The sequence below is a fragment of the Kogia breviceps genome, chromosome 6 (genome assembly GCF_026419965.1).
Source record: "Kogia breviceps isolate mKogBre1 chromosome 6, mKogBre1 haplotype 1, whole genome shotgun sequence".
Taxonomy (NCBI): Eukaryota; Metazoa; Chordata; class Mammalia; order Artiodactyla; family Physeteridae; genus Kogia; species Kogia breviceps.
In genome coordinates this window covers 24,047,823-24,065,822 of record NC_081315.1, presented here as the reverse complement: position 1 = coordinate 24,065,822, position 18,000 = coordinate 24,047,823, and the positions used below count along the sequence as shown (strand labels likewise).

The 18,000-nt window shown below is 44.0% G+C and overlaps 2 protein-coding genes across 10 annotated transcripts in view; one reads left to right on the top strand and one right to left on the bottom strand.

The window, feature by feature from the left end:
- The window catches only part of GAB1 (GRB2 associated binding protein 1), a 130,560-nt gene extending 127,233 nt beyond the window's left edge, over positions 1 to 3,327 (bottom strand). For 7 of the 9 annotated variants that reach the window (XR_010840986.1, XM_067035595.1, XM_059066769.2 and 4 more), the window contains exon 1: positions 806 to 3,327. Coding sequence is in view for 5 of the 9 variants with exons in the window: in XM_059066769.2 (XP_058922752.1) it covers positions 806 to 877 (72 nt within the window). In the remaining 4 variants the exon portion in view is untranslated. The remainder of the gene's footprint in view (positions 1 to 805) is intronic. The other 2 variants (XM_067035592.1, XM_067035596.1) reach the window with 1 other exon arrangement.
- LOC136794351 (uncharacterized) lies at positions 236 to 17,825 on the top strand. The gene is given in 6 exon segments (XM_067035599.1): positions 236 to 901; positions 903 to 961; positions 964 to 1,261; positions 1,263 to 1,392; positions 1,395 to 2,139; positions 17,574 to 17,825. Coding segments are annotated over 5 exon segments (843 nt in total). The 5' UTR covers positions 236 to 875; the 3' UTR covers positions 1,725 to 2,139; positions 17,574 to 17,825.
- Positions 17,826 to 18,000: the final 175 nt, after the last annotated feature.

Below are 18,000 nucleotides of genomic sequence, written 5' to 3'. Positions count from 1 at the left end.
CCACCCAAGCAAGGTTGGTTCTTTCAAGGAATATATTCCTTAACAGCTAAAACGGTTTAACACATAATCAGCAGAAGCAACTCGGGTGGCCTGGGAAAGTACCGTAACACACAGAAATCCTGACTGGCCCCAGCTGTCCTCTCCTGCGGGGTTTGACAGCGTGTCCAAGGAGTCCGAACACCATCCACCAGGCTCCCCCCAGAGCCCTCCTTTCGCAGCAAACTGCCAAGGCTCTCGGGCCAAACTCCAAGGTCCCTCGCTTGCTTCAAAACCGCGAAAATGTGAACCGTGCTAAGCAAACGGTAGGGCGCGTAATAACTTTTTTCTTTCCCGTGTGCGCGGACTGGAGATGCCCGGCTCTAAGGCCAACTTCCCAGGTCCCCCTCCCGCTTCCGGCAACCACCCCGAGGGGAAGGCGGGAGGGCGCGCGGACAAAATAGAGGGCTGATGAGTTCCAACACCTCCGTGGTTTTCCCACTGCGGGAAATTTACTACACAGCAGTCCCTAAGGATTCCCTGCAGATATAACGAAAGGAGAATGCTCTCCCCCTCGCCGCTGCTAAAACGAACAATAAAAACATGCAGCCGGCGCTCAACTGGCCATGCTGGGCCCTCCTACGGGCCGATGTCTGGAATCTGGAGTTAGAAAGGTGCCCGGCCAAGAGGAGGCCCGGGCGTGAGTGTCCAGCCTGGGTCCCCAGGCTGCCGGAGAAAGGGCCCACGCGAAAAGGATGGGGACCAAGGGGAAGCAGCAACCCGCGTGCGAGCCGCCCGGGAAGGGGTACAGCGGCCGACCTCTACTTACATAACGCTTCAACTTTTTCTCCGGGGGTGACTTGCGGAGCCATCCAGAGCAGACCACTTCGCCGCCGCTCATGGTGCGCGCCTCTCCGGCTCCGGGCCGGGCGCGCTCCAGACACCGCCGACGCCGGACAGCCGCGCAGCGGCGGGGACCTAGCTCTTCGGCGGCGCACCCCGGGCGGACGGGCTCCGCGGCGCGCCGGCTCTCGGCCTCCGAGCTTCTTCCCCGCAAGCAGGTCCGCGGACGTGAGTAGAAGCGGGCCGCGCCGCCGCGGCCGACACCCCGGGGCAGGGTCCGCGGCCGGGCCGAGGGCGCCCCGGCCTCCCTTCAGTGCGCCCGCCCAGCCGCCAGGCGCGCCGTCCCGCCGGCTGCCTCCGTCGCGCTCGGGCCCAACGGGACTCTGCCCCGGCGCGGAGCCCAAGCCTCGGCCCCCTGCGCTCCGCCCCCTCGGGACGGGACCTCCCAGAGCGCTCTCTAGACAGACACGACGCTGCACGCGCGCACACACACACTCACACACACACAATGCCCCTGCGCGGTGCCCACTCCGGCTCGCCTGCTCTAGGTTTCGGTGCGCCCTGCGCGATCCTCTCCTTCCCCTTCCTCGCGGGAGGGTGGGTCACTTCCCCGCGGTGCCCGGGCAGCCGGGAGGAAAGGTGAAGCCGCGAGGGTCCCGTGGACAGCGGGCGCAGGGCTGGTCCAGGGCCACGGAGGGAGCCGCCGGCTCGGCGTCGCTGGGCAGGGCAGAGGTCCCGCCCGAGGGTGGGTCCGCGCTAGCCGCCGCCGCGGGAGAGAGAGGGCGGAGGGCGGCGTAGGAAGGAGGGTCTCGGCTGCTCGGCTGCAGGGACTGAGCCCACCGTCCAGTCCCCTCGCGCTCCTCCCGCGCCGCCTCCCCCACCCCCGGGCGCGCGGCAGGTTCTAAGCGGCCCGGCCCCCGGCCCCGATCCCTCCCTCTCCCGGCTCCCTCTTCCTTTCCTCTTCCCCTTCCCACGTTCGGGCCGGCTGCGGTTTCTGCCCAGACTTTCTCTAACTCCGCCGGAGCGCTTCCAGCCAAAACAAGGGCCAGGGAGGAGGAGACGCACGGAGGGAGGGAGGGAGAGAGGGAGGGAGCGGGAGTCCGAGAGGCACCCTGGGATCTGTAGTTCGGGAAGCTGGAGAGGGGTCCTCGGCCGCCCGGCGGCCGTTGGAGCCCGGAGCCCCCGGCGGCCTGCTCGCCAAGGCGGCGAGGCCTCGGGGAGGGCGGCGCCGCCGGGTCTCGGGTTCCGAGTGGAGCGAGGAACCTTCGAATGTTCAAGTCTGGAGATTGCCATCTTGGCTCAGCCGGGTGTCAGTTCGGAGTTAGTACTGTGCACGGGATCAAGAGTTGGGGGGGAGGGGCTGGGGGGTTTGTACTTGACAGCGTGCAAAGCAAAACAGCCCGGAAGGAGACCGCGCGCCCTGGAGAGTCCGCGACCCCCGGATCCCTGCCCGCGAGTCTGAAGGGCAGGGACCAGGAGGGAGAGGACCCGGGGGAACGCTCTAAGGCAACCAGCCTGGAGCGGAGGGCAGAGGGGGAGGACCCTTCCGGGCTGGTGTGGGCTGGTCCCCGGAGCAGCCTTGCCTGAGTGGTGTGGGAACGCTTAGCGGGGCCAAAGGATTTGGTTGAATTGATCTCTGGGACATTTTGAAGTGTCACACTCCCTCCATTTGTTGCCAGTTTCTTCCACTTGGCTTGGCATTTGTTTAAAATCTACCCTTGGGGTGTTGGACCAGAAAAGGGAAACTTACTGGATGTCTTAGCGCTATTTGCTTTCTTGCGTGTGCTTTACAGTTATGATACGTGGTCCTGAGTTAAACACGATCCTGTAATAGAAATATCTTTTCCAGTTTATTTATGGAAAACAAAGCCCTCACACAAATTTTGGAAGTTAATATAAATAATCAGATAAAAGTGCTAAAAATAGTAGGAGATAAGTGAACGTTTCTGGAAAAAATAACCTCAGGCATTTTCTTGTTAATACAACATTCACATTCAGGAGTTCCTCCGGGTTTGAAAAGCTTATACAGTTGTAGTAGGAAATTAGGTGCTGTGGTGGTGAGAACTAGAGGTCCCTGCACTCATGGAAGTGACATTTCTGTGGCGGCTAGGATAGTAAACAGGGGTCAACAGATAGTACAGATAGTGATAAATGTTGTGCCCTGGGGGAAATAAACACAGTAAATTGGAAGAATAACCAGGGTGGGGCCAGGTCAGATAGGATGAGGAAAGTCTTCCTTAAAGAGGCAGCTAGCCAGAGATTTGAAAGATGTTGTAAAGAAGAGAATCAGACTTGTTTTGTGAAGGATCAAAGGTATAACCATAAGGAGGATTGAGAGAGAAAAAACGAGCAAGGGGGTTCATTGTTTTTCTTAAATTTTAAGGCTTTTTAGAATACAAGTGAGTGTAATTTTTATGGCAGCTAATAAACCAAAGCAATTTTTATGTGAACTCGCGTTTTACCACAAGCCGTCCAAATGAAAATAAATCACTGAATTAGTTTTCCACTTCTCCCACAGGCAGTGTGTCTGTACACTGAGTCAAAGTATTTATAATTAACATTGCTAAGACTAGTCCACTCTTTCATAGTTAACTGTTGGCTAGATAATTTACCACTTCCTCCACTCCTGTTATGAAGTCCTTTCTTAAATCTCTCTGTCTCTCTTTCTTTTTCTTTGGTCGCACTCGTGTGGCATGCAGGATCTTAGTTCCCCAACCAGGGCTGGAACCCATACCCCCTGCAGTGGAAGAGGAATTCTTGACTACTGGACAGACAGGGAAATCCCTGAAGTCTTTTTTTTTAAATTGAAGTATAGTTTATTTACAATTGTTGTTTTAGTTTCAGGTGTACGGTGTAGTGATTCAGTGATACACATGTGTGTTTATGTATGTGTGTGTGTGTGTGTGTATATATATATATATATATATATATATATATATATATATATACTTTTTCAGATTCTTTTTAATGGAAGATTGTAATACAGTCAACCCTCCTTATCCCTGGGGAATGGGTTTCAGGACCCCTCCCCATACCAAAATCCTTTGATGCTCAATTTCCTTGTATAAGATGGTGTAGTATTCACATCTTTATACTATAAATCATCTCTAATTACTTATAATACCTAATACAATGTAAATTGTTGCCAGCGTGCAGCAAATTCAAGTTTTGCTTTCTGGAACTTTCTGGATTTTTTCTGAGTATTTCCCATCCGAGGTTGGTTGGCTCCTCGGATGAGGAACCCAAGGATATGGAAGGACCGACTGTATACCCAGTAATTTTTTTCATTATTTCAAATAAGGGATTCAATGATCTCAATTCCATATAAGAAATCATTAAGTATTTTCCCTTATCTTCAACTATGTTGTTTGAGATTTATATTTCTAGAGATCAAATAAGTGAGAAGAGGTTGAAGATAGATATGTCTTCACGTATGTACGTTAGAAAGGAAATTGGCTTTATCTTTACATGATATGCCGTTTTTAGATTATCTGTAAAATTACATTTTATATCCTTATATGTTAAAAGGTATGCTGGAAAACACTATTACACATCAGTATCTTAAATTTCATTCATACAACAAATATTTATGGGATGTCTTTGTATATACAAGTTCTTGAGGACCCAGGATATAATAGGGAGGTTCGCCAGACCTATTACCTCACTCCTTTATTCTAGAGAAGAACATTTTACTAGTCATTAGCCCCTTAACTTCTACAATACAGTTGATAAATGCTGTGAAGGAAAAACAAAGAGTCTTACCTGGGCATACAACTGGATCCTCTACCCCCTGGAGAAGGGTGGGTATGTGGGGAAAGACTTCCCCGAGGAACTGACTTTATTTTTTTATTTTTATTTTTTTTGTGTGTGGTACGCGGGCCTCTCACTGTTGCGGCCTCTCCCGTTGCGGAGCACAGGCTCCGGACGCGCAGGCTCAGCGGCCATGGCTCACGGGCCCAGCCGCTCCGCGGCACGTGGGATCCTCCCGGACCGGGGCACGAACCCGTGTCCCCTGCATCGGCAGGCGGATTCCCAACCACTGCGCCACCAGGGAAGCCCTGAGGAACTGACTTTAAACTGAGCTGCTCAGGATGAGTAGAAATGACCTGGCCAAGCAGCAGAGAAGAATATTCCAGACAACAGAGAAACTACGAGGTGTCTAAATCCTCAGGCTGGAAGAAACTCCGGAGGACCTGAATGAAGTTAGCAAGGAGACAAGTGAGAGGGACATTGGACTGGGTAAGGTGACAGAAGCAGGCAAGGGACAGATTGTGCTGAGGCCTGGAGATCTTCTTAGAGCTGAGACTTTTCCTCAGAGCAAGTGCCAATTGTCACCTCCCATGGCCTTCAGATCACCTCAAACCATCACCCCTCCGTGGACTTTGTCATTCACCTCCAGCAGCCCACTCCAGCTACACATCTTCCAACTTGATCTTTCCAGTTCTTCCTCTGTAATCTTCTTTCTTCTCCAACACCTTTCTAGCCTGTTGACACCTCCGCTTTCGCATGACCCATCAGACCTCTCCGTCTTCACTTCCCCCCCTTATCCAGTTTGAATTTTGCGGTCCACATTATTAATAACATGCTTCCGACTCACGAAACCCCAACCCTGGGTGAACCTGACTGTACTTTCTTCTGCACCCAAACGGCCAAGCGCCACTGGAGAAAGTTACACAACAGAATCAGTGACGTCACTGTAAATTCATGTTCAGTGACCTCAAGTAGATAGATCCTCAGCTCTCTGCAGGGGCAGATCTTGGTCTTCTGGAACCTGAAGCATATACGGTTTGGGGAGTCATTTTAAAGGAAAAGAATATACGATTACAAATTAAAAATTATGATGATATGAATCTGGAATGAGGAAATGAATAAGGAACAAATCTTTCTTTTGAGATCTCTATGATGATTTGCCAGAATCCTTACACGGATATGCTTTCTGAGTGCATCCTAACTTCCCTTCCCAACTAGGACACCCAACGTCTCCCAGCAGCTCCATACTCTCATGGGGACACGTGCAGCCAGCTTCATTAGCCTTATGGATGTCTCTGCTACCTGGCAATCCCACTTCCTTTATCTGGACAGTGCACTATTATTCTCTGCAAAAACTTTTCTTTCTGTCTGTCTTCTTTTTATTAAACAACAGCTTTATTGAGATATAATTCACCTACCATAAAATTCACATTTTTAAAGTATAGAATTCAGTGGTTTTAGTATATTCACAAAATTCTTCAACCTCACCACTATCTAATTTCAGAATATTTCATCACCCCGAAAAGAAACCCCATTCCTCCTCCCCCTGCATCCCTGACAACCAGTAATCTTTCTGTTTCTATGGATTTGCCTCTTTTGGACATTTCATAAAATGGAATCATACAACATGTGACCTTCTGTGACTGGTTTCTCTCACTTAGTGTAATGTTGTCGAGGTTTATCCATTGTTGTAGCATACATCAGTACTTCAATCCTTTATAATGTTAAATATTCAATGTTAAATACTATTGCATTATATGGATATTTCACATTTTTCTTATCCATTTATCAGATGATAGACATTTGAATTGTTTCTACTTTTTGGCTATTATGAAACGATGCTTGCAATAATTTTTAAACCGTCTTCAGATACCTCAAATGTCCAAACCCGCCATCAACCAAAGACCTTATAGTTTCATCAGAAAACCAAAGTGCTCAGATGGAAACTCCTTCAACCACTAGCCATCAAACATGCAAACCTACATACCATCTTCACTCCTCCTACTCCCTCCTTCCCACGGCAAATGAGAGACATTGCTTTCCTGTTATGAAAGGTCAGTCCCTCCATTTATGCTTTGGATTTCATGCCATTGCATCTTTTCAAGAACACCACCCTATAAATGATCTCTTCTCTCTATATCTAAATACTCTCTATGTAATTGTTTGTATCACTGGTGTGTGTTACAATAAAACTTTATTTTAACAAAACAAGTAGTGGGACTTCCCTGGTGGCGCAGTGGTTGGGAATCCTCCTGCCAATGCAGGAGACACGGGTTCGAGCCCTGGTCCGGGAAGATCCCACATTCCGTGGAGCAGCTAAGCCCGTGCACCACAACTACTGAGCCTGTGCTCTAGAGCCCTCAAGCCACAACTACTGAAGCCTGTGCACCTAGAACCCGAAAGAAAAACGAACTCAGTTTTCTTTTAAACTGAAAATTATGAAATGACTGCTTCAGATCAATGCTGTTTACCAGACAGAGGTCAAAACTGTATGTACAGAGAACCAAGAAATAGACCCACAAATGCATGGTCATTACATTGATGACAAAGTTGACACTGCAGTACGGTGGGGAAATGATAGACTTTTGAGTAAGTGGTGCTAGGTCAATTGGATACTCATATTAAAAAAAAGAATCTTGATTTCTAGCTCACAACATATCCAAAAATCAATGCCAAATGGATTATAGATTTTTTTTTTTTTTCGGTACGCGGGCCTCTTACTGCTGCGGTCTCTCCCGTTGCGGAGCACAGGCTCCGGACGCGCAGGCTCAGCGGCCATGGCTCACGGGCCCAGCCGCTCTGCGGCAGGTGGGATCTTCCCGGACCGGGGCACGAACCCGCGTCCCCTGAACCGGCAGGCGGACTCTCAACCACTGCGCCACCAGGGAGGGAAGCCCCTGGATTATAGATTTTAAAGTTAAAGTTAAAAAAACAGAACATTTCCAAACAAAAACACAGAGAAGTGTCTTCTTAACTTTGGGAAAGGTAAACAGACACAGAAAGCACTAACCCTAAAAAGTTTAAAAAGTAATATATTGGGTAACATGAAAATTGACAACATCTCTTCATCAAAAATCATGTGTAAGAGAATACAGAAACAAGTCACAGAGTGGAAGAAGATAGAGTTGAAGAAGATATTTTAATTCTTATATTTGTCAAAGGGCTTGTAGTTGGAATATATAAATACTCCTAGAATCAATAAGAAGATGATAGGCAATCCAAGACTTCAGCTTTCAACCAAGATGGAGTGAAAGAGAATAGATTTGCCCACCTTACTGAAACAACTTTTTTAAAAAAGGACAAAATAGAGCTTCCCTGGTGGCGCAGTGGTTGAGAGTCCGCCTGCCGATGCAGGGGACACGGGTTCGTGCCCCGGTCCGGGAAGATCCCACATGCCGCGGAGCGGCTGGGCCCGTGAGCCATGGCCGCTGAGCCTGCGCGTCCCGAGCCTGTGCTCCGCAATGGGAGAGAGGCCATAACAGTGAAAGGCCCGCAAAAAAAAATAAATAAATTAAAAAAAAAAAAAAAAAAAGGACAAAATATATGAAACACACAAGGTAAAATAAACAAGGAGAGCGCTGCTTGTTTACTGCCTTACTTCCTAGGTCACAGCACAGCGTGCTTGCAGTCCTCTCTGAATTGAGGAGATGGATCTGGGAATTCAGGGAGCCTAATGCAGTTAGAGGTCGCAGGACACTAGACCAGAGAGGAAGGAGCTACACTGAGAGAGAGCTCTGGCCATCTCCACTCAGGTGGTGCCCTCATGTCTTCAGCTGAATCAGCAGATGTAGGTGAAGAAACTTCCTGACACTAGGACAAGAATCACTGGAAAGAACTACAGGGAAAAATCACCAGGGAAGGGACTTCCCTGGTGGTGCAGTGGATAAGACTCCACACTCTCAAATGCAGCAGGCCCAGGTTTGATCCCTAGTCAGGGAGCTAGATCCCACATGTGTGCTGCAACTAAGAAGCCCACTGGCTTCAACTAAGGAGCCCATGTGCTGCAACTAAGACCTGGTGCAAGAAAATAAGTAAATAAATAAATATATATTTTTAAACTTATTAAAAAAAATTTTTTTTTTAATCACCAGGGTATCATTCAGGGTAGAAATAGCTCCTGTTCTTTCAACCAAAGTGAAAAACGTCATAATTCACAAAGCACTGTAGGATTTTGTCTCAGCAGTGGGCAAAATTAAAAATTAACCCTAGACTAAATGCTGTTGTGACTCTGCCTAAGAAAACTGAATAACAAGATCCCATAGGTTCAAACTGCTCCCAAGAAACTTAACTATGTCCTAAATCAGAGCTCAATATATTCATAGGAAAAAAAAATGTCTAACACCAACTCATTTTCTATAATCCTGCCCACAGTTTTCTCAATTTCCAACTTGTACCAGTATTTAATACTCTTTTAATCTGCGAAAAATATTAACTGACTGCTCTCCTAAATCTGAACATTATATAGTTTTAGTATAAATATATATCACATATTTTTGTAAAATTTGACAAAACCTAATTAGCATGCCTTGTTTTAAGTCCGTGCTTCTTCCACTGTTTATAAAATCTGATTTAATAATCAAAAATTCTTGATTTGACATTGATCAAAAATTACAAAGAAGCAGGTAAGTATGACTCACAATGAGGAGAAAAATCAACTGAAGCCAACCCAGAAATGATATAGATGGTAAAATTATTTGGCTAACAGAATAGTTGTTATAGCTATATCTCATATGTTCAATAAGCTAGAGGAATGACTTAACATGTTAAGTAGAGACATGAAAGATATTATAAAGACCTAAGTCAAACTTCTAGAGATGAAAATTATAATGACTGACATGAAAAATGTACTATGTGCAATTAATGGTAGCTTAGACATCACAGAAGAAAAGTTTAGTGAATTTAAACACATAGAAATATGAAACAGAGAGAGGAAAAAAAAGATTGAAAAAAATGCACAGAGCATCAGTGAAAATGGGACCAGTTCTAATGGCCTACAGGCATGTAATTGGAGTCTCCAAAGTGGGGAGCACAGAAAAATATTTGAAAAGATAATGGCCAAAAAATATTCAAATGTGTTGCCACTGTAAATCCATAGATTCAAGACACAGTATCGCTCAGAGAAATTTAAAAAGACCTAAGTAAGATATACTGAGTTCATGAGTGGGAAGACAATATTATTAAGTTATCAGTTTTCTCCCAGAATGATCTGTAAATTTAACACAATACCAATCAATACCCCAGCAAGCTGGGGGTTTTTTTTGCAAAATTGGTAAGCTGATTCTAAAATTCATATGGAAATGCAAAGTACCTAGAATAGCTAAAACAACTTTGAAAAAGAACAAAGTTAGAGAACTTATACTACTTGACTTCAAGACATATAAACCCACTGTAATAAAGACAGTGTAGTATTGGCATCAAGAGAGACAAATGTTAAAAAACTAAAAATAGAGTTACCATATGATCCAGCAATCCCACCACTGGGCATATATCCAGAAAAGACAAAAACTCTAATTCGAAAAGATATGCACCCCAATATTCATAGCAGCACTATTTACAATGGCCAAGACATGGAAGCAACCTAAATATTTGTCCATCAACAGATGAATGGATAAAGAAGATGTGATAGGGGCTTCCCTGGTGGCGCAGTGGTTGAGAATCCGCCTGCAGATGCAGGGGACACGGGTTCGTGCCCCGATCTGGGAAGATCCCACATGCCGCGGAGCGGCTGGGCCCGTGAGCCATGGCTACTGAGCCTGCGCGTCCGGAGCCTGTGCTCCGCAATGGGAGGGGCCACAGCAGTGAGAGGCCTGCGTACCACAAAAAAAAAAAAAAAAAAAAAAATCATGTGTAAGAGAATACAGAAACAAGTCACAGAGTGGAAGAAGATAGAGTTGAAGAAGATATTTTAATTCCTAGATTTGTCAAAGGGCTTGTAGTTGGAATATATAAATACTCCTAGAATCAATAAGAAGATGATAGGCAATCCAAGACTTTAGCTTTCAACCAAGATGGAGTGAAAGAGAACAGATTTGCCCACCTTACGGAAACAACTTTTTAAAAAAGGACAAAATAGGGCTTCCCTGGTGGCGCAGTGGTTGAGAATCCGCCTGCCGATGCAGGGGACACGGGTTCGTGCCCCGGTCCGGGAAGATCCCACATGCCGCGGAGCGGCTGGGCCCGTGAGCCATGGCCGCTGAGCCTGCGCGTCCGGAGCCTGTGCTCCGCAATGGGAGAGAGGCCATAACAGTGAAAGGCCCGCAAAAAAAAATAAATAAATTTAAAAAAAAAAAAAAGGGACAAAATATATGAAACACACAAGGTAAAATAAACAAGGAGAGCGCTGCTTGTTTACTGCCTTACTTCCTAGGTCACAGCACAGCGTGCTTGCAGTCCTCTCTGAATTGAGGAGATGGATCTGGGAATTCAGGGAGGCTAATGCAGTCAGAGGTCGCAGGACACTAGACCAGAGAGGAAGGAGCTACACTGAGAGAGAGCTCTGGCCATCCCCACTCAGGTGGTGCCCTCATGTCTTCAGCTGAATCAGCAGATGTAGGTGAAGAAACTTCCTGACACTAGGACAAGAATCACTGGAAAGAACTACAGGGAAAAATCACCAGGGAAGGGACTTCCCTGGTGGTGCAGTGGATAAGACTCCACACTCTCAAATGCAGCAGGCCCAGGTTTGATCCCTAGTCAGGGAGCTAGATCCCACATGTGTGCTGCAACTACGAAGCCCACTGGCTTCAACTAAGGAGCCCATGTGCTGCAACTACGAAGCCCACTGGCTTCAACTAAGGAGCCCATGTGCTGCAACTAAGACCTGGTGCAAGAAAATAAGTAAATAAATAAATATATATTTTTAAACTTATTTAAAAAAAATTTTTTTTAAATCACCAGGGTATCATTCAGGGTAGAAATAGCTCCTGTTCTTTCAACCAAAGTGAAAAACGTCATAATTCACAAAGCACTGTAGGGTTTTGTCTCAGCAGTGGGCAAAATTAAAAATTAACCCTAGACTAAATGCTGTTGTGACTCTGCCTAAGAAAACTGAATAACAAGATCCCATAGGTTCAAACTGCTCCCAAGAAACTTAACTATGTCCTAAATCAGAGCTCAATACATTCATAGGAAAAAAAAAATTCTAACACCAACTCATTTTCTATAATCCTGCCCACAGTTTTCTCAATTTCCAACTTGTACCAGTATTTAATACTCTTTTAATCTGCGAAAAATATTAACTGACTGCTCTCCTAAATCTGAACATTATATAGTTTTAGTATAAATATATATCACATATTTTTGTAAAATTTGACAAAACCTAATTAGCATGCCTTGTTTTAAGTCCGTGCTTCTTCCACTGTTTATAAAATCTGATTTAATAATCAAAAATTCTTGATTTGACATTGATCAAAAATTACAAAGAAGCAGGTAAGTATGACTCACAATGAGAAGAAAAATCAACTGAAGCCAACCCAGAAATGATATAGATGGTAAAATTATTTGGCTAACAGAATAGTTGTTATAGCTATATCTCATATGTTCAATAAGCTAGAGGAATGACTTAACATGTTAAGTAGAGACATGAAAGATATTATAAAGACCTAAATCAAACTTCTAGAGATGAAAATTATAATGACTGACATGAAAAATGTACCATGTGCAATTAATGGTAGCTTAGACATCACAGAAGAAAAGTTTAGTGAATTTAAACACATAGAAATATGAAACAGAGAGAGGAAAAAAAAGATTGAAAAAAATGCACAGAGCATCAGTGAAAATGGGACCAGTTCTAATGGCCTACAGGCATGTAATTGGAGTCTCCAAAGTGGGGAGCACAGAAAAATATTTGAAAAGATAATGGCCAAAAAATATTCAAATGTGTTGCCACTGTAAATCCATAGATTCAAGACACAGTATCGCTCAGAGAAATTTAAAAAGACCTAAGTAAGATATACTGAGTTCATGAGTGGGAAGACAATATTATTAAGTTATCAGTTTTCTCCCAGAATGATCTGTAAATTTAACACAATACCAATCAATACCCCAGCAAGCTGGGGTTTTTTTTTGCAAAATTGGTAAGCTGATTCTAAAATTCATATGGAAATGCAAAGTACCTAGAATAGCTAAAACAACTTTGAAAAAGAATAAAATTAGAGAACTTATACTACTTGACTTCAAGACATATAAACCCAGTGTAATAAAGACAGTGTAGTATTGGCATCAAGAGAGACAAATGTTAAAAAACTAAAAATAGAGTTACCATATGATCCAGCAATCCCACCACTGGGCATATATCCAGAAAAGACGAAAACTCTAATTCGAAAAGATATGCACCCCAATATTCATAGCAGCACTATTTACAATGGCCAAGACATGGAAGCAACCTAAATATTTGTCCATCAACAGATGAATGGATAAAGAAGATGTGATAGGGGCTTCCCTGGTGGCGCAGTGGTTGAGAATCCGCCTGCAGATGCAGGGGACACGGGTTCGTGCCCCGGTCTGGGAAGATCCCACATGCTGTGGAGCGGCTGGGCCTGTGAGCCATGGCCACTGAGCCTGCACGTCTGGAGCCTGTGCTCCGCAACGGGAGAGGCCACAACAGTGAGAGGCCCGCGTACCACAAAAAAAAAAAAAAAAAAAAAAAAAAAAAAAAAAAAGATGTGATATATATATATATATTTATATATACAATGAAATAATACTCAGCCATAAAAAGGAATAAAATATTGCCACTTGCAGCAACATGGATGCAACTAGAGATTATCATACTAAGTGAAGTGAGTCAGACAGAGAAAGACAAATATTATATGATATCACTTATATGTGGAATCTAAAAAAATGAAACAAATAAACTTATTTACAAAACAGAAACAAACTCAGAGACACAGAACACAAACTTATGGTTACCAAAGGGGAAGAAGGAGAAAGGGATAAATTAGGAGTTTGGGACTAGCAGATACAAACAACTATATGTAAACCAGATAACAACAAGGTCCTACTATATAGCACAGGGAACTATATTCAATATCTTATAATAAATTATAATGGAAAAGAAAAAAAGGTAGACAAGTGGATTAATGGCACAGAATAGAGAGTCCAGAAATAGACTCACACATATATTGTCAATTGATTTTTGACAAAGGTGCCCAGGCAATTCAAAGAAGAAAGGATAGTCTTTTCAATAATTGATGCTGAAGCAATTGGATATCAAAATGCAAAAACAACAACAATAAATTCAGTCCATACCTTCGGCACATGCACAAGGGTACTCACAATAGATTATAAATAGAAAAGTAAAACCTGATAAAGAGAAAACTTCTGGAAGAAAGCATGGGAGAAAATCTGCGTGACTGAGTTATGCAAAGATCTCTTAGATATGATGCTCAAAGCATGATCCAAGAAAGAAAAAAATGATAAATTGGACTTTTATCAAAATTAAGAATCTCTGCTCTTTGAAAGACACCATTGAGAGAATGAAAAGATAAGCCACAAAATGAGGGAGAAAATATTTGCAAATCACATATTTGATAAAGGACTTGTCTCCAGAATAAATAAAGCACTATCAGAATTTAATAATAAGGGATTCCCTGGTGGCACAGTGGTTAAGAATCTGCCTGTCAGGGGCTTCCCTGGTGGCGCAGTGATTGAGAATCCGCCTGCCTATGCAGGAGACACGGGTTCGTGTCCTGGTCCGGGAAGATCCCACATGCTGCGGAGCAACTAAGCCCATGAGCCATGGCCGCTGGGCCTGTGCGTCCGGAGCCTGTGCTCCGCAACGGGAGAGGCCACAACAGTGAGAGGCCCGCATACCACAAAAAAAAAAAAAAAAAAAAAAAAGAATCCGCCTGTCAAAGCAGGGGACATGAGTTCGAGCCGTGGTGCAGGAAGATCCCACATGCTGTGGAGCAACTAAGCCCATGTGCCACAACTACTGAGCCTGCACTCTAGAGCCTGTGAGCCACAAGTACTGAGCCCACGTGCCACAATTACTGAAGCCAGTGCACCTAGAGCCCATGCTCTGCAATGAGAAGCCACCATAACGAGAAGCCCACGTGCCACAACTACTGAAGCCCGTGCGCCTAGAGCCCGTGCTCCACAACAAGAGAAGCCACCGCAATGAGAAGCCTGTGCGCCGCAATGAAGAATAGCCCCCGCTCGCCACAACTAGAGAAAGCCTACATGCAGCAAGGAAGACCCAACGCAGCCAAAAATAAATAAATAAATAAAATCTGTTAAAAAATAGTTAATTCTTTAAAAAAACTTAATAACAAGAAAACAAACAACCTAATTGAAACATGGGCAGAAGATTTTTATGGACACAACTGAAAAAGACATACAGATGGCAAATAAGCCATAGCAAAACATGTATGTGCTCAAAATCGTTAGTCATTAGGGAAACACAAATTAAAATCACAATGAGATACCACCACACACCTATTAGAATGCATAAAATTGAAAAGGTTGATTATGTCAAGAGTTAGAAGATTGAGCAGCTGAAACTCTCATACACTGCTTGTGAGAATGTAAAATGGAAGACATTTTGGCAGTTTCTTATAAAGTTAAACATACACAAAACATATAACCCAGACATTCCACTCCTAAATACCTGGGATAAATGAAATCATATGTTCACTCAAAGACTTGTGTGCAAATGTTCTTAACCCCTTTATTTTAAATAGCCCCAAACTGGAAACAACTCAAATGCCCATCAACATGTTAACAGCTAAACAAAGTGTAGTATATCGATACAATGGGTTACTACTTAGCAATAAAAAGAAATGAACTAGTAATACATGTACTGACATGGATGAATCTCAAAATAATTATTTTGAGTGAAAGAAGCCAGACAAAAATGTACTGTGTGATTCCATTTATATAAAATTCTAGAAATATAAACAATTGATAATGATATCCTTGTTGTTTTTTTTTTTTTTTTTTTTGCGGTATGCAGGCCTCTCACTGCTGCGGCCTCTCCCGTTGCGGAGCACAGGCTCCGGACGCGCAGGCTCAGCGGCCATGGCTCACGGGCCCAGCCGCTCCGCGGCACGTGGGATCCTCCCGGCCCGGGGCACGAACCCACGTCCCCTGCATCGGCAGGCGGACTCTCAACCACTGCGCCACCAGGGAAGCCCCGATAATGATATCCTTGATCCAACCAATGATGGATCAGTGGTTGTCTGGGGCTGGGAGGGCTTGATTGTGGTGATGGTTTCATGATATGTACATACACCTAAATTTATCAAACTGTGCACTTTAAATCTGTATACTTTATTGCATGTCAATCATACCTCAATAAAGTTGCTTTAAAAATAAAACAAAACAAGATGGCCAACCCAGTAGGAAAAAAAGGGCCAAAGACTTTAAACTTAGGCAAAACTAATCTGTGGAAGGCAGGAGATAGTGTGTATTTGGGGGTGGTGGGGCGGACAGAGGGGAAGTTGGAAGTAGGATGATGCTGCTGATTTCTTGATTTGGGTGCTGTGGCTACAAGGGTGTGTTTACTTTGGAAATTCATCCAGCTGAGCACTTATGATTTGTGCACATTTGTGTATTTGTGTTATGCTTCAATTTTTTAAAAAAATCTTGTTATAAAAAGCAATTTTATATACATCTGTGTTCGTGGTGCAGAACTTTGTGACATTTTGCAGCTCCGTTTCAGGGTAAAGTCCCTGCAACTCTTATTCTAGGAGATGAAGCCTCTCACTGTGCTTTTCCAGGTGGTAGAAAAATTTCCTCAGAAGTTTCTCAGAAAGCTGTTTATTATTTTTATAAGTGAGGGATGTGCCGATTTTAGCTTCAAAGAAATCAGCAACCTCTTCCAGACAGGAAATTGCTGGGGAAATGAAATTAGATTGTTGAGAATGTTAGTGCAGTTAGATTCCAGTGGGGCGGTGCCTTGGAGTGCTAGCCAATTTGCCTGTTCATCTCATGTGCTGCTTCTCTGAGAACTGCTTCCCTTCCCAAGCCCACCAGGGTGGATTCTTTGGTCGTGGTTGCACTCTCTGATGCTCTTGCCTCTGGTGACAGCTGACAGTACCGCTGGATGAATGGGAAAACAATTGATAAGCCAATCAGATTCACTCTTGAAGAATTTGGATTTGAAACAGAGACTTTAATTAGTTAGTGATGGGCCCTGGAGCTGGGAGGTCTTGTAGCTCTCCAGGAAGGAGAAATGAGATGTCTGCTGAGGGAGAGATTTAAATCTCATGAAGTATCAGAAAGGCAGAGACAATCCTGGTTTCAGCTCCTCAACGGGCCACCCTGGAGTTCTTGCCCTTGGAATCCATGAGATTCCATGCATTAAATTAAAACTTTGCTTTTTACTTAATGTAACCTGAGTGGTTTCTCTTCCTTGCATCCAAATGATTCCTGTCTAAGACAATCGGCAAGTAATCTAAGTAAGTAAGAATCTGGGTTATGGTGGTGGAAGGGAAGGGTCCTATCATGTAGAATCTCACATTTGCAATGAAACTTCAAAGTTGCCCAAGCTTCTCCCCCATATCAGGAATTCCTTCTATGAGAGAACCATTCTGTCTCTGCTTGACCACTGCAAGTCTTTTTTTCCCTCCCTCCCTTCCTCCAGCAAATGTCTGTTGAGTGTCCACTATTAGCTAGGCACTGGGTAGTTGGGATTAAGCAAACTAGGAAAAAAAAAAAAAAAGAAAAAAGAAAGAAAGAAAAGACAAAATCCTCTGTCTTCATGGAGCTTACATTCCAGTGAGGAGAAACAGATGATAAAAATTTTACATAGTATTTTAGAAGGTAATAAGTCCTATGAGAAAAAGAAAGCAAGTAGGTCCATTGTACACATATACCACATCTTTGATATCTTGGAATAACCTATAATGGAAGAGAATCTGAAAAAGATATACATATATACATATATATATATATATGACTGACTCACTTTGCTGTATAACTGAAACTGACACAGCATTGTAGATCAACTGTACTTCAATAAAAAATTAATCAATTAAAAAAAATTTTTTTTGACCATGCAGCATGTGAGATCTTCGTTCCCTGCACCAGGATGGAACCCATGCCCCCTGCAGTGGAAGCACGGAAGTCTTAACCACTGGACCACCAGGGAAGTCCCTAATTAATTATTTTTTTAAAAAAAAGAAAGGAAGAAAGAGAGTAGGGCAAGAGCCATGGAGAGTGACAGCAGTGGTGAGGTATGCAATTTAAAACTGAGTGGGCCTCACTGGGAACATGTCATGTGCAGAGACTTCAGGAAGTGATGAAATTTGAGGAACAAGGAATCAAATGAGCTGGAGGACAGATGTCGGAGATGAGATGGGGGCACAACATGGGACAGGTCACATGGAGCCTTACAGCCTTATTTTGGCTCTTGCTCTGAGTGAATCGGGGAGCCCTTGCTGGGTTCTGAGCAGAGAGAAATACTCTGACTTATATTTTAACACAAGT